This window comes from Cinclus cinclus, chromosome Z (assembly GCF_963662255.1).
Source record: "Cinclus cinclus chromosome Z, bCinCin1.1, whole genome shotgun sequence".
NCBI lineage: Eukaryota > Metazoa > Chordata > Aves > Passeriformes > Cinclidae > Cinclus > Cinclus cinclus.
The window spans coordinates 53,565,507-53,582,698 of NC_085084.1; the positions used below are offsets into that span (position 1 = coordinate 53,565,507).

The 17,192-nt window shown below is 40.0% G+C and overlaps 1 protein-coding gene across 8 annotated transcripts in view; it reads left to right on the top strand.

Annotated features, from left to right (window-relative positions):
- Positions 1-17,192, top strand: part of NFIB (nuclear factor I B) — a 259,017-nt gene that overhangs the window by 87,635 nt on the left and 154,190 nt on the right. For 3 of the 8 annotated variants that reach the window (XM_062514008.1, XM_062514009.1, XM_062514011.1), the window contains exons 1-2: positions 6,662-6,691; positions 12,815-13,346. In XM_062514008.1, the coding sequence (XP_062369992.1) occupies positions 6,662-6,691; positions 12,815-13,346 (562 nt within the window). Of the gene's footprint in view, positions 1-6,661; positions 6,692-12,814; positions 13,347-17,192 lie in introns of those variants that run through there. The other 5 variants (XM_062514005.1, XM_062514006.1, XM_062514010.1 and 2 more) reach the window with 3 other exon arrangements.

Consider the following 17,192-nt stretch of genomic DNA (forward strand, 5'->3'; position numbering starts at 1 on the left):
TGCTATATAGCAGGATGCAGTGTTAGGGTGGCATTTCTGGCTTGTATTTTAAAGTTACTCTGGAGGGTTTCTTTTTGTTGTCTTTCCCCCACCCCCCGACCCCAGAGCCCCCCCAGCTTTTTTCATTGCCGTTTTGTTGTAAGGACCTGTGTGTGTATTTTAATTCATTCCTTTCTCTTGCGTGTCTGTTTGTATGTGTGTGTGCGTGTGTGTCTGTCTGCTTTCCCCCTTGTCCTCTCTTCCCCTGTGTGTCTGGGCCACATTTTAATGCACAATATCCCATCCATTAAGTTGTGGTTGAATGCGGAGTGTGTGAGGACTTGGCAGCTCTCAGGTTGAAGGGGGCGGGGAAGCCACTTTCGACTCTGACACAAGATGCCGATGTGGCGTGATCTGAATTATTATTAGTTCTGCGAACATAGCCATCTTCTCCTCCCGCTGCTGGAAACTGCTGCCATTGAACTTGTGACGGGACAGACAAGATTTCCAGCTTGTTTTTTTTTTTTTTTTTTTCCCCTCTGAAGTACAGTAGCTAGCAGTGAAAAGGCGCCAAAACACACAGGATTAACTAGTAACATTCTCTGAAGAGATTTTGAGCTGCAATGCTTACAGTTTTAACGTTGAATCACAAAAAAAAAAAAAAAAAAAAAAAAGAAAAACAAATCAAGCACTTCTATGAGTCTAATTTAGGCATTTAAATCCAGCTACTAGATGTTCGCCCCACCCATATCCCAATATTCTCAAAACCTGGCAAGTGACATAAACTGCCAGAAAAGAAATGTGTTGGGATTTTATTTGTGGTGTTGTCATGTTTTTGTCCAGGGCATTTGAAATCAGCACACGAGAATTTTTAAAGAGTTTACCATGTTGGAAAAAGAGGGTTTCATGCATTTGTAAGGCTGAGGATGTGACCCGCAGTGAGGACAAAAACTGCAGAATTGTGCAACCCAAAATGCTGTGGTTTACAGCTTTGCACTTGAGGTTTGATGTTTTTATTTTCTGGTCTGGGAGTTGTGGAAAACTCAAGTGTTATAGCCCCCATCAAACCATATTTGGACAAAGGTCAAGTGCACACACACCCGTCATACGTATGCATGCCTCTGTTTAGAATAAGTAGTGTATTTTTTTCCTTTTGGTGGTATATATGCACACTTCTTATCTGATCATACGTATACATGGTTTATGTACAGTATGTGTTTCTTTCTATCACACAATAACAAGTAAAAATGCTAGTAATTATTATGATACATAATTTTATTGTTGTATTGGCTTAGAAGTTGTACTGACTGTTGCTTGCATTTTAAGCAAAAAATAACTTTAAATTCAGTCTCATATGAAACATATCAAGGCCCCATAAACCAATATATTATCAGTTTTCTTATTTGCCTATTTATGTGGTTTTCCCTCTGAATTTCTGGGCATATGTTTATATATACATAATATATGTCTCCATGCATGGACAATATTCCTGCACATAAAATACTGTCCAAGGCTCTGGTCATGCCAAAGACACAAATCTTTATTTTGTAGGTTAATATGCTTGTACAAGTATACTTGCAAGGTACCATGACCACTCATCCAGATAAAGTCACCATCAGGTAATAATATAATAAATATAACATAATAAAAGAAATATAATATAATATAATAAAATAAATATAATATAATAAAATAAATATAATATAACATAATAAATATAATATAATATAATATAATATAATATAATATAACATAACATAACATAACATAACATAATATAATATAATATAATATAATATAATATAATATAATATAATAATTTTTTACTCATAAGTGACATTAACTGTACTCTATTTGTGCTGCTCAGTCTTTATGTGTCTACTCGAGTAATTGTTTATCAAATGGACATGTGTGTTAACATTTTCTAACAAAGGGTGAAAAAGGAGTTAATGGTATTATTAAACTAGATATAAAACTTGTGTTTTGGATCACAAAGGCATCTTACATAAGAGGTGCTACTTCTCAGATATTCCAAACTTTAGATGAAAAATCATATGCCAGAATCAGTTCTTTCTGATTCCTATAAAGAAACAACTGGAATTTTCATGAAAACTTGATTTCTTAGAAGCTCAGTATGTGTATGCTTAGATATTTGACTGGCCACATTTATTCTGAGGTAATCTTAGGTTTCACGCTTCAGCATTAGTGATTCCTTTCTTTCTGTTCCATTAATAATAGTCTTGTGCTCCAAAACTTGAAAAACTTGAGCAGCTGTCCAGCCAAAAGGCAGCAGCTGAAATTCTGATCTAGGTGGTCTAAATGGCATTTCCACTTTTAAATGTTATTGTCTCTGAAGTCCGAAGGCAGTGCCACTTCGCAGCATCTAGGTAAATTTGTGAGCGTGGTTTGTGAGGGAGAAGGAGAAAATACATGCTTTCAGTGCAAGTTTAGCATACCAGGATCTGCACCACTGGCAGAAAACTGCCCTGGGGAACTAGGATGGGTGGAGGAGAGTGAGCCCATCTGCCCATAGTGTTAAAAACCCTTTATGGTTCTTTCCTGCGAGATGAGCATCTCAGATCATGCAGTGTGGGCAGTGGATGTCCTCCCATCCCAGCCAGCCTGCCAGAGTTGAATGGGAGGCAGGGGGAGCATGGGAGCCTCTCCCCAGTCTGGAGAGTGCAGGCTCAGGATGAGGGTGACTTGTTCGCAGCTTTGGTATCTGCTGCTTACTAATGTGAAAGCTCCTTTTCTTCCTGGATGTACATTTTTGTCACATTAAGGTCTCTAACAGCTGTGTACTGGTGCCTAGCTGCGTGTGTGTGTCCAAGCAGTTTTATCAGTTTTCATATTGCATCCCACCTGAGAGCAGGATCCCTTAGGCCATCCCAGTCCGGTGAAATCGATGGGCTAGGTTTAGTGTTAGAGAGCAGCTCTCAATGTCTCTCACCAGGAAGGTCAGATAGTGACTTTTATTTTTCTTAATTGCCCACATTGAAATGCTTGTTGAACTTCCAGATACAGCATGAGGTTGGCATAGCTCTGGCAGTGAGGACAAAGAGCAATTGTCCTCCAGCCTGGAGCCTCAATGGTAGAGAACTTGCAGCATTAACAGGGATTTTAGTATGTGAGGATGGAGAGAAGGGTCTTCAGGGTGGTTGAGGAATTAATGCAAGCCAGAATTTAAAAGCAATCAAACCACTTTCTCACAAGGTCTCCCTGCACACAAAGGGCCAGCCACTGTGCCTGATGTTCTTGCTGCATTAATGCCGTATTTCTCGAGGCTAACTCGATTACCACATACCCTTTTTAACACGCCTCTGAAGCAAAAGTGATAGAGACTTAATTTTTTTTATGATTTTAATGTAGTTCTTTATCCATTCTGTAAACAATCCTTAGCTTGCTTTTCTGTGAAGGGACCTGAGGGGCTGGGGTGGGATGGAGGAGGATGGGGGCACAGGCACATGCACACATATGTCTCTGAGGAGGGTTCTCCCAGGACAAAGCCTTCATCCTTTATGGGTTCCCACTGGGATTAACCAGGAACAACAGAGCTGAAACATTTGTTTGGGTGCCCAGTACATCCTGCTTTCTGTCATGTACCGGGAGCCTTTGGGTCAAACCCATGGGTAAACTCATGGCAATTTGTACCATGCCTGCCATGCCCTATGGATCATGCAAAAGACAAAATGCTGCTTGAGCCATGAATGGGTGGGGCAGTTCCATTTCTCCCAAGATGCTTTCATATGAGAGGCCTGTTCAATCCTGGCCAGCAGACTGGCTCTGGGGGTGGGGGCATCTGGCTTTGCCTGGTCTGCAGCAGTGATATTCTGGGGGATAGTGGCACATTCTGCAGGGCTGTCTGTCTTCTTCATGCACTCTGGGTAGAGATGCATAACCATCCTCAGCCTGCTCTTATGGGGATGCAAACACAATCTCACACTGACTCCACATCCCCTGCAGTAGCAAAGGCTGTCGAAAGTGACTGGGTTTTCTCTGCCCTTACCTTGCTGAGTTTGTTTCTTCCTGCTTGCCAGACTGCCAGGCATTTCTTGCTTTTTAGTGTGCAGGACTCTAGTTCAACCACAATCCCTTGTTAGATCATGGGAGGGAGTGGGTCCCTCTGTAAGCCTTGTCTGGGAAAGGGGAGACTTCTCACATCTGTGCAGCTCACAGGGGCAGCCTTGCTGGTGTGGTGTTATGGATTTGGTTAGGCTGCCCTGATCCATACAGAGGGATGAGAGTGATAAAGGGGACAGAGGAGAGTTATTGTTGTTTTAAATCAGGTCTGCAATAATGGCTTGTTGTGTAAGAGTTCAAGCACTCAAAGAGGTGTGTTCAAGGACATCAGTGCATTTGTGCCAAGAGGAATGTCTTTTATGGTAAATTAACTCCTGTTAAATAGAATACTCATTCAAAGGGAAACTCCATAATTTAAAGCTGGCATTATCTGCTTTTTGTAGTGTCTAGGGTAGAGGGAAGAGTTATAGGATTTCAGGAGTATTTTATACCAGATATAAAAATAAGTTTCGCTAATTATGGTTAACCCTGAGTTGGTGTCATTTGCCTTTGCTTAAATGTATGTCTTTAACTTGTCTTGTCAATATATACTTATCAGTATACTGTGTGGAAGAGAACATGCAAGACCATTGTTCGAATCCTGCAAATCTGAGAGAAATGGGTAATAGTGGCCAGCAAGAAACCAAACTGTGGGAATGCAGCATGGATTCTGCAAGTGTTAGTGTGTTGGGCTCTTGCTGTTTCCTTTGACATTACCTGTCTTGTACGGGGTCTCTCCTTCCCCCACTCATCCTTCTGCTTCTTTTTATTTGCAAATTTATGAGAATTGCAGCTGGTAGCCTTGGCAAGCTCCCCTCATTAAGAGCCCTCTTTGAAAATGGGCTGTGTTTGAGCATTTCCCTAATGAGGACAGGACGGGGTTAAAAAGTGACCATTTCATGGTTGACTTGAACCTGCTTACTTTCCTTGATGTGTCGTTGTGAAATGCCTGACGTGAATAAACTCTCACTTTGGGCAAGGAGGAAGCCGGCGGTCCCTCCGGGACGCCGCCGGGGGCTGCGCAGGGGCAGCTCGGCCAGCCCTGCCCGCAGCGGCGGTGCTGGGGGTGGGGGCCGCACACACCGCACGCCCCCTGAGCTGGGCGCAGCATCGCAGCCCTCCTCTCAGGAGCAGAAATAAGTTTCGCTCACTGTTTTTCCTCGCTTTCCCAGCTCCGCTGGGCAAAGCTGCCCCGGGAGAATGAAATTAGACCTCGGTACCCTGTTGCCGCCCGGGAGCCGGGACCCCTTCGCCGCCCCCGGCCGCAGCCTGCGAGACGTCAGTCACCGGCGGTGCGGGACAGGCTTCCCCCGTCTGGGGGCGCGGAGGGGGCTGCCCTTCCCCGTGTCCCCCGCGGAGGGTGGGGGGAAGCGGGGGCGCCTGAGCTCCGCCGCATCTGGCAAAGCCGTACCCCGAAAGAAGAATAAGAAGCCTCTCGCAGATGGCAGCGACCCCCCCCACCACCCACACCCCCCCTCCCCTTCGCCCCCGCAACTTTCTCCCACCAGAAGAGCGGGAAAAGGAGGGAGGGATGTTTGCGAAACGTGCTCGTTCCTCCTGCAGCGCTCGGTGGTAATGAATGCAGAGGGAGGGCAGAGGAAGGGGATCTGGTGGAAAAGGAATGTGTTTGCAGGAGGAGGAGTGTAAGCGGAGATTGTGTAATTAAATAATTAAACAAAAATACTTAAGTCTCATTTGGGGGGAGAACTGGAATAGGGTCCACAGGGTGTAACCGGTGAATTTTTCAACTTCCAAGCTTTGCAGAGTCAGGGGTGGGACTGGGAGGGGGTGGGGGGGAACGACACTCACGGACACGTTGAGAGCAAATCGGGTGGGAGCGCCAGGGGGAGATTTATCGTTTGAATGTTCAGGAGATCATTTTTATTACGGTGGCCATTTGGAAAGCAGTCTCACCATCGCCCGCAGAGCGGGGACGGGCGGAGGCGGTCGGAGGACCCGGCAGGCCGCACTGCCCGCCCCGGCGCGCCCCCGCCTCGGCGCGCCCCCGCGGCGCGGTCCCGACCGCCCGGCGAAGTTTCGCCTGCCATCTCTGTCCGGGAGCCTCTTGCTCCGCTCCCGGCTGTAACCTTGAACTTTCGAAAGCGTGGTGACAGTGTCGTGTTATTACGGCAGCACCACCAACCTCTGAAAAAAGAAAAAATACACGCCTTCCTCCCCCCTTCAACCCCCTAAAAAAAAAAAAAAAAGGAAAAAGAAAAAGAAAAAGAAAAAAAGGATTAAAAAAAAAGCCCAACAACAACAACAAAAAATCCTCCCGCCCACCCCCCCCACCCCCCCAAGTCCTTCCCCCCTCATCTGCAAAACAACCAGCAGCAGCAGCAGCAGCAAAAGCAAGACTCCTGCGCCGCCGACTACAAGAGGGTTAAAAGTGTAGATTGGATTTCACCCCGGGAAATCTAGCACACGGAGTGAACTTGAATCTTTGGCTATTTAAGGAGGACTGGAGTTTGTTGTGAAGTTGTGGTGATCCAGAGCAGAGCCCCGTCCTGATTGATTTCATCTTCCTTGAGTCTCAGATGACTGTAAAATGAATAGATGAAATTATTCCTTTTTGAGGCTTTTCTTAGGGGCTCTCCGGGCAGCGTGTTCTCAAAGCGAAGTCATGATGTATTCTCCAATCTGTCTCACTCAGGTATAGACGCTTTTATTTAATTTATTTGTTAATTTATTTATTTTCACGTGTTTGTTTTTTTTTTTTTTTTAATTTTTATATGTGTGTGGGTTGGTAATGAGTCACTGCGAGTAGTTGTAACGGGTTAAGGCACAGTTGTAACTGCTTGTCAGATACAAACTCCTCTGTCAGGAGGGAATATTAGAGAATAAACTGTACCATGCCATTGTTTTGGGGAGATCCATTGAAAGTGTCACCGGTAGACAAATACTGTTAATTGTTGGTGCATAAGAAGTCAAAGGTTAACAAACTGGAAATGAACATAATTATGCTAAAAATCCGTGTTTGAGAAGTATTGATTTGAGTGGAATCAAACGATTTGCACTCTTTTCAGCTGGCCTGTTTACACACAGCCTAATGAAAGGGTTAGAGACGAAAAGTACTTTTTTTTTGACAAAACACGACCAGTGGCCGGTGCGAAGTAATCCCGTCTTATGCCTAATTAATAATATGCATGTTGCCAGCAATGAGGGAGGTATGAGCAGGGAATGGCCAAGATGTGCAGTGATTTCTGCTTCGGTGGTACAAGGGCACGGCTTTTTCCCCCTCCCCGCTAAACTGTGGTGCCGGCGGAGGAACGTGCCCCTCTCCCCAGCACGGGGAGACACCGAACCTTTTTTTACAACCGCGCTTGCGGTCGCGTTTCGGTTCCGAGCGGCGGCTGTCAGCGGGACTGCGGGAGGGGAGCGGCGGTGCGGGGCGCGGAGCGGAGCGGAGGGCAGGGGGCAGCCCGAGAGGGGGACCCTGCCGCGGCAAAACGCAAATTTTGAAACCTGAGGGGTTTAGGGAGCATGACTGGGAAGTTCCCTGGGTGGCCCTGGAGCGTCCTCGCCCGGCGTACGGTACCGGCGAGCGAGCGCCGGGGCACCGGAGCTTGTTTCGGACGGTAAACCCGGTCTGCAAAGCCCAGGGATAGTTCTCAGCTTTCGTGAAAGTCCGTCTTAGGAGGATGTGATGTAAACTGATTAAGCGATAACTGCTTGCTTCCACATTGGTGCAACAAATAGCTAAAGAAGCAGAAAATGTGCAAAAGTAATGTCTGCTGCAAGGCTGCTGCGGAGGCCAACGATGCACTTACAATTGCACCGTGAATAAATAAGTATGATTTAAGTTATTCGCAGTTACAAACCATTGTAATTCGAAAGGCCTAAAGTATTCATAAATTGTTATTGAAGATGGAAAGTGTGATAAGGCTTATTCAGTGATTGGACACAGTCCTGCAGTTTTTTGGCTGACACAGTTTTTATTGTTTATATTTTGTTTGGCATCTAAATGTGATTGACTTAGATATGGATATTTTCAGTAAGTAAATGCGAGCTGCAGTGGAAGAAAGCTGGAAAAAAGTGCTATTGAGATATTTCTTCAAAAGAGAAACATAGGAAGCATTTTGTGTAACAGATATGCACATGATTGCAGGTACACACATAGAAATAATTACTTAGCATGGAATCTGTAGTTAGAAAAATTAATTCTGTGTAGGCTGTCCAGCATGTGAAATTACTGTCATGCAATAAGACCTCTGCATCAGAACATAAACATAAGAGTATAACTTAAGAAAGCAGTTTTTGCATTTGAGACACAGATTTTCACAATCATCTCTTATACAGTGATAATTAATTATCTTGTTTCCTGCTCTAATTACTTTTTTCCCATTACATTTTGTTTTTGTACTCATTGATGCAATAGATTTCCTCATTCTTTACAAATTTGTGTTAAAATACTGTATTCAGGTGTATACAAAAATTCTACATTGTACTTCTACTGCCATTACTCCAAGAAGAGTTCCTGGCTTTTGTTCATTGTTACTTTCTCCTTAATATTTTACAATCACACTCTACCATGTGCCATACAGAGACAGTTCCCATTTGGTGATACATACATGGAACATAGTTGCAGCAAATTGATTTTAGTTTGGAATATTTTTCTACCTGCTTGGGATGATAAGAACAGTTTATAAATATTTTTTATACATAAATTAAAAATTAAAATGACACCAGCAATGAGAACTTATACGTTGCATTCTTTATATATTTAAGGCAGAAGATTGATTGATCTCACTTTGAGTAGCAACTGCATTAAAGTATTACTGCCATAATTGTTCTCTCTGCTGTATTCTCAGTCTCTCGGACTCTTGCAATGCGCACTGACTGTGGTAATATATGTTCAGAAGAAAATATTTTGGTGAAAGTAAACACAGAACACTTGTTTGTACGGAGCTACTTATGCAAGTGGTAGTTAGGTTTGTGCCGAGACAGCGCTGAAACACATTTTAGTAACAAGTCTAAAATCCAAAGTTCTGCTTTAAGACAAACCTTGGCAATTCGAGTGTTACCTATCACACTTACAATCAAAGTTTGGTGGGTGAAAATAACTCCAAGGTAGAAGAAAACTTACCGAATGCAATTTAACTTTGGGGGCTCCCTTCCTCTCTTTCCCATATACCGTTTTCTCTCTGTTTTGTAATGAGTGGTAACTGCATTTATCTGTCTTGCTGAGGCATGAATAGGATGCAGTTACTGCATGCCTTTTAGCGCTTGCTCTCTTGTGATATTTTTGTCGTGGTTTATTATGTTACAGTAGTCCAAAATCTCAGAATATATAGCATTTTCTTTTGCTCCTGCATGTTGTTTCATTAGGTATGAGAAAATCCATGTGGGGAAATTGAGTAGATGAAGTTTTCTGTATAAAATTTCCATACTTCTGTCCACTGTATAGTTATTGTACAGTCCTCAATTTTAACTTTCATGGACTGATGCAAAGTTTAGAAGTGAAAGATAGGAGAAGAGCTCTTCATATCCTCTTTACCTTTTCAATAAGGAAAACCTGGCCTATCTATTACCATTATATGACAAAAGTGCTATTTTTTTCTTTCTTTACAAGCTACATTGATATTATATAGTATCTTCTATTTTAATTTAAATTGCCAGTGCACAATGATTCACCTGAGCTATTTGATATGACATTTGAAAACCTTACCTTTATAAATCACTTAATTGCAAGAGCAACTGTGACACATGACCAAGTGTCACACAAAACCAAAAAACTAGTGTCTATATTAATATTAAGGAAGAAAAATAAAATTCTGTAGATACATTTTTAGGAGATTCGACAGAGAATGTGTGTGATTAATCACAAATGTCCATTTAGGATCATTTTTATGGTCACTTCCCCAAGTCAAGTAGTATTTTCATTTGAAAATATTCCAGGTGCAAAATGAATAGCTCCAAAAATCTGATAAAACTGCTTTCAAACAGGATGTTCTTTGCTGTGTTTCTCCTCCACACCTTTCATCTATATTTATATCTTTAGGGCTTAACAGTACTGTGAAAGAAAAACCTGAATATAGTTTTTAAAAGGTTAGAGTTTATGCTGTGTATGTTTTTGGTATTTCCCCCCCCACACCTCTTTGAAAAGGAAACATTTGACTATTATAGAATTAGTATTACTGGAATTTAAACAGTGAAATTCTCTATAAAATTTTCATAGATATAAAATGCTATGGGTTATAATTGCTAATACTATATGCATTACCTCAAGGCATAGTCAATCTGAAATAATTTATGAAGTTCTTCTTCAAAATTAAAACTAGATGTGCAGTATTCTACTAGTGTAGAATATGTCCATGTTTACTTTATTGCCATTTTAAGTTATAAATGCCAAAGGCAGTTTAGATGTAGGGGAAATGATTGTGTTGAGGCAAATATTAATTTCTCCCAAAGCTCTTCAGCCACCTGCCTTCAACCCACCTTTAGCCCCAGCTGTTAGAGTTTTCAAAATCTGTAGTAAATCTGTTTCATTCAGCCTGAAATGAATTATGAGGACATAACACTGTAGAGTCTTCATGTTTCCATTAATTAAAAAAAATTATTTCATTTAAATACTTAAATTGAGATGACTTCTGTAGAAAAAAAAAAAAAAACTTTCTTTAGTAGTTATAATTGAAAGGGAAAAAAGCATGGGATCAGAAAGCATATGAAGATAGGAAAGTCTTATCATAGGCTGTGGTTGCTCAGAGCAGTGCTGCCTTCCCACACAAAGAACAGATTGTGGTTTAACTCTTTCCATGGCCTAGTTTTATGTGCCAGTATAGTATCAGAATTGTTCAAATCTGTGCTGGAAACTACTAATCAGTTTAATTGTTGCCTTTGTTGGTCTTTGTCAAGCATCATACTGTAATGGAATTGTTTATGTCCTGAAATATCTTCCTATATTTCCTCTCTGTTCTTTTTTCCTTTTTCCCCCCCTTTGCTTAATTTTTTTTTCCTATGAAGTCAACATGATCATAGGTAAACTGCTTGTATCTTTTCTGTCATTTTCTGTTTGATTTAAGGATGGTTAGGGAAGAGAGGTAACTAGATCTAGTGGGTTTGCAACATTCAGGAAATTTTGTAGTTTGTTTGAAATTCAAAGATTTAAATACGGAATTCTTTGCCTGAAGCTTCGTAGTCTGCACTCTATAATTGAGACCATTAGTTACACTTTCATCATTTTTACCTAATGGAGTTAATCAGCCTATTGATTAAACATAATTCATTCCTTGTCTATCAGTGTAACTAAAATAGTACTTTGTTAATTGTATTCTTGAATATAATTGCATAAAAAACGTTCAGTTTTAGTTTGATTGCACTGTGCCACTAAGTATGATGAGCAATCTGCATGGTATTTAAAACCAAATATCCCTGCACACAGGAAGAAAGATATCTCCCATAAGGTCTCCCTTTCAACCCAAAATACAGTAATGTTTGATAAGCAGATTGCCGTGTTTTAAGCAGCAGACTTGTTAATGGATAATAAGTTTTTGGGGAAGTTCTATTTAGATATTAACATAGATGTGTAGGATGGTACTTTAAGCAGACAAACCAAATTAATTTAATTGCTATAGGATGTGCTTGTAGACAACTAAGCATTACCTCCTTAATGCAATCCATATTGCTGCTAGGCAGAAGATAAGAACTTGCAGGTAAAGCCAGACAAGAGAAAGAGATATTTTGAAAGTGTAAATAAATTGCATGGATTTCACAAAAGCAGCATTGGACCAGCGGTGGACTCATAATGTCTTTATTGCCACAGCATGCAGAAACACAAAGAATGCAAAGTTTGTGCCAAGTTGCCATTTTTCATTGTACACCTCAGATTGATTTTTAAGGGGTTTAGAATAATTGCCAAACTCATGTGATCATTTAACAAATTAACTGACTCTATGGGGCTCCAAACTCCACAGTGGAACTGCTGGAAGGACATAAACATAATTTTTGTTCTCATCTTCATAAAGTCTTAATTTTACAGAGTTTGGGGGTGTTGGGAGGGAAGCAAGAGGAGCTGAAAGTAGAGAAGCTTCTTTTCAGGATTTGTATATGACATGTTGTGTCTTCTGCCTGCTTTCCCTTACTGTATACTGGTTTCTCTAGTTACCACCACTGGAATGGTGCTGTTTCAGTGCTGGAATGTTGGACGTTTGATAAGAAAATGGATCAAGTTTAATGGCGCATGCTCTTTGTGCCACCAGCAGTCTCTTGCTGAGAGCATGCTCCAAAAGCGGGAACTGTGTGGCATTACACTGAGCATGTATGTGCTTTGTGTTTCTGTGCCACAGAGAAGAGAAATGAACTGTGGCATTTGCCTCAGCCTTCTGAACATTTCTGCTCAGATTTCTTAAAACAGTGTAGTATCCTCTTTGTGCAATGGTACTTTTCTTGATGCTAGCTGTTCACTCAAATATTTAAATGTTAGGAACAAAACATCTCGGTAGCATCTCTTAAATTATGTTGTCTCTGCAGCATTGTGAGATGGAATGAGAGGAGGAGTACAAAATAAAATTTTCACATGGTTCTTTCAAAGAATGAAACATGGGGAAAAAAACGTGATCCTCTATGCACTTTTTGTCTGTTGCCAGACAACAATAATAATTTCATAAAAGGTGTTATGCAGAAATTTGTGTAAATTTTAAGTGTTTATTCTCTTTGTCTCATTTTTCACTTAAAGATTTTCAAAAACGTTTCTTGATACTGCTTTGATTATGAGAACTTTCTGACTTTGAGTTTTCTTGTTCTCTTCTTTCTTTTTTCCCTTCACTTCTTTTCACAGGATGAATTTCACCCGTTCATTGAGGCACTTCTTCCACATGTCCGTGCAATTGCCTATACTTGGTTCAATCTTCAGGCTCGAAAACGCAAGTACTTTAAAAAACATGAGAAACGAATGTCAAAGGATGAGGAAAGAGCAGTCAAGGATGAGCTACTTAGTGAAAAGCCTGAAATTAAACAGAAGTGGGCATCCAGGCTCCTGGCCAAGCTGCGCAAAGATATTCGCCAAGAGTTCCGGGAGGATTTTGTGCTCACAGTTACTGGGAAGAAGCACCCATGCTGTGTATTGTCCAATCCTGACCAGAAGGGCAAGATTAGGAGAATCGATTGCCTGCGACAGGCTGACAAAGTCTGGCGGCTGGATCTAGTCATGGTGATCCTGTTCAAAGGCATCCCCTTGGAAAGTACGGATGGAGAACGTCTCATGAAATCCCCACATTGCACAAATCCAGCACTTTGCGTCCAGCCACATCACATAACAGTATCAGTCAAGGAGCTTGATTTGTTTTTGGCATACTACGTGCAGGAGCAAGGTAGGAAGCAGATTGTCATGTTTCTATGTTATTATGTCAGACTCTGACTCCAAGTAGCCCTTTTTTCCCCTGTGGGCTGGCTTCCAGTGAAACATTGTTCTGTGGTCTATGGATGTAGTGTGGCTACATATACGTTTGTAAATCAGCCTGTATACGTATATACTTAAACACACACATACTCCTGCAGACTTGTGAGATGTGCATATTTGACGTATGTGCCTCTTTCAAAAGAGAGAGACACATACCAAGGCAGTACTTTCATTCCACTGAAGTTGTCTTTTATTTAGTGGCAGTACATAGTTGTGACTTCAGAAAACATTCTTGTTTTCAAGTTGAATTTTTAAAGAAAAACAAGACAAAACACCCACTCAGTACTATTAAGAATAGATGCAGGTATATGCAATTGTACAGTCACAATAAATACTACAAATATTTATTATTCTCTTTGTAGTTATAAATAATCAAGAAGTAATCTTTAAACTGATGACTCTGCTATCACATTGAAGAGCAACTTTCTCATACCTATAAAACAAAGCTTGAAAACACTTTATCATGGCTATATGTCTTGTAAATGCCAAATAGATTCAGAATTACAGCATACAATATGTAATGTTTCATTAATATTTTCCATCAATATCTCATCTTATCTATCTAAGCTTTAAAGATCCAGCTTGTAATATTTTGAGAAATTTTTGTGAAGTGTATATTTTCATAATCACACTCATATACCTTTAATTGGAAGGCAATTGAAATGTGGAAAATTGCAGGTGCTCTATGGAAAAGCTTCTTAAACTTAATATTACAGAATGCAAATAAAACAGGGCTTCTGATAAACATGTGTAAGGGGGAAAACTTGCTAGCCATATTTCATACATTGGATATTCAATAACAATATCCATAGGCATAATCCCTAAAATTTTAATTGGCTGTAAGTAGATAAATGATTGGCGCTTTTTTTTTTGTTAGTTTGTTTGGTTTTTTTTTTTTTTGTTTGTTTGTTTTTAGTCAGTTTTTTTCCTCTTCTCTGATACTAAGCCTTCTGAAATACCTTTTCTCTGTAAGGGTCATTTTGGTTTTTTCTGGCAATGATGCCATCTTCTAAGTGTCTTTGTAATGCTGGCTGATCAGCAGAAATAATGCATTTCATTTTTAGCCACAAATCTCTACTAGGGAAAGTTTGACTGTCTGCAGATGGTGGGCCATTTCACAACGAGGACTGGTAGTAGGTAGAAATGGCCTGCAGAAGGGCAGATGGCAGGCTGTTATCTGATGCTTGGTAAATAATTATGGGATTTAACTGAAAAACAAATTGACTGATTTTATTAAAACAAAATGTAAAATTGCATGTCTTCATTTGGTGTATACTCATTCTTTAAGAGATACACAAAGACATATTTCTGTTTTAAGTAAATTCTTCAGCATTTACTTACGAAAGTGAAGAACTGTCCTAGTGAACCTATATATCAGGTTCTTTTTTGTCGAATATTTGTCATGGAAAAAAATTGACTTTTTCTTACCCCCCACTGGTATTTTTTTTTTTTATCTCTCCAGAACAGTAGTTACATTTAGATATTTTACAGCGACTTTAAGTAGCTATGGTGTCTGATAAATCTGATCCCAAAATATAGGAAGAAAAATTTTTTTTTGATAGCGTGAAACAAAGTAGCTTAATTACAATTAATTTGTACCTTTAAACTCCTTTTGTGGAAGAAGAAATCAAATTATATTTTGAATGCATATAGCATAAGTCATAGCTTACTGTTTAATTCAATGGATTTACCTGTCTCTAAAAGTCAAAACTACAAAGGGAGGCAAAACTGTTTAAGTAGCTCTTGAGCCAAAGAAACTGGGGTCAGAGTACTCTTAACACACTGTTGACTTATAAGTTGTTGAAAGGCAGTAACTTGAAGTGGAAGAAGGAATTGCAGGGCATAGCTGATTTTATTGATTTAAATGTATTGAGAATATAAATTTGTTTAAAACACTTTTGTCTAATAGGAAATGAGGAAGTTAAGCATGCTGTAATGTTATAATTTTCAAAGTTACACAATGCTACTTTGAGAATATACTGAAAATGAAGCTGGCTAGTTTCTATATGCTAAGTTACTCTTAGAAGACCCTTTCGTTTATTGCTAACTGTGTGCATTTTGTCTTACTGATTTACTGTAAATCTTCCATTAACATGTGTTGGCTCTCTTCTTGAAGAAGTCATATTAAGTTGTCTATGTCATTTTTTTTTCCATTTTATCAAACATTGATTATCTATACTCATTGAAAGCAGGTTAATTGTGGCGCTTTGTAGTGTACATGATTGAGAGTGCCAGGCTTTGTGAAAGATATGCATTAAGTCAACCAAAATGCTGCATGATATGTATGCCGTTTTTCTTTTTATTTATCTTTCAGAACATACAAACACGCCTAATAGCACCATATAAAAACTAAGTGGAAATGTAGAAACAATTAAATCCCTGAACGAAATATGAAGAAGGAATTAGCACATAAAATGAATGAAAGGGCCAAGTACTTTGCTTTTTTGTTGCTTTAAAATAGAAGATTAGAGGAAAAAAGAGGAGGAAGGATAGTTCGAGTGCCAGTGATGGTTGCCAGTGGCACCAGGATTGGCATCAGACCTTCTTTGTTTAGCCTAGGATGTCTGTGATTTGTTGGTTGGCATCCGCATTGCAGTGCAGAGTAATGTTACAATATATTGACAATTTCCAGATCTAAGAGTGTCAATAATCTTTTCAGTTCTTAACAAAAAGAGCTTCTACTTCCATGTCTGCCTTGAAAGAAGAAATAAGGACTTATCTATGAAGTTCTATCATCGGTGAACTTCCTCAGATGCTACTTTTCGCTCATCTTAAAATTCAGCATCTGTCTTCCTCTCTGTTCACTTTCTGTTCTCCTCTTGAAAAAAAAAGAAAAAAAAAAGAAAAAAGGAAGCTTGACAAAGGTTGCAATACTGCTCCTTTGACTGAAATTGAAGAAGAAAATGCGAAGTATACACTGTGATCAATGTTTAAAATCAAAATAATCCTTAATCATAACATGCTTCTATGGGGCTCTGCTCTGTTGTGTGTACCAGGGGCGTGTGTGTGTCCCACCCAGATTGTTTATAAAACCAAAACTAAAAATGGTGTGACATAGTTTCTATTGACAGAATTGTCCCCTTTTAAAATTTTCTTCTTCCCCCTGTCAGCATCAGAGCGTGTCTGTCATTTGGTATGAAATGCATGTCAGTCCATAAAATCATTTGATGGTATTTGATTCAGCACAGCCCTTATGCTGTGTTCCCGTTGCTACAAGAACCGCCATTTTGTTTGTCGAGTGCCAGGAGAGGGGGGAAAAAAAAGGCAGACAATGTGCTTGATGCCAATAATGGTTGCCAGTGGCACCGAGGTTGGCATCAGACCCTCTTTGTCTAGTTGCTGAATGCCTTTGATTCGTTGGTTGGCATCCGCATTGCAGTGGGCACATTGGAAAGTTTTTGACAATCAGTGAATGAAAGCTGCAGAACTTGTTTGCTGAAACAGAACCAAGATAATATAAATCTCTCATTCAGATAGATGCTTTACTTATTCTTACAGAGACTAATTTTAATAAAAGCTAAAAATTGCCTTATTTTTTTTCTAAATCATAAAATATCTATAGCAGTGTGCCTTGTCTACAGAATTCTGAATTCCCTTGTCATCTCTGTTACTTTTCTTTTTTTTTTCAACATAAATAAAACACAAACTTGATGATTGATTTTAGCTAATTCAGCATATACTGAATGAAGCATAGTACGCCTTGGGAAATGCCTTGAGAATTTAAAGAACTGAAGCGATGGTACATATAAATGTTAAG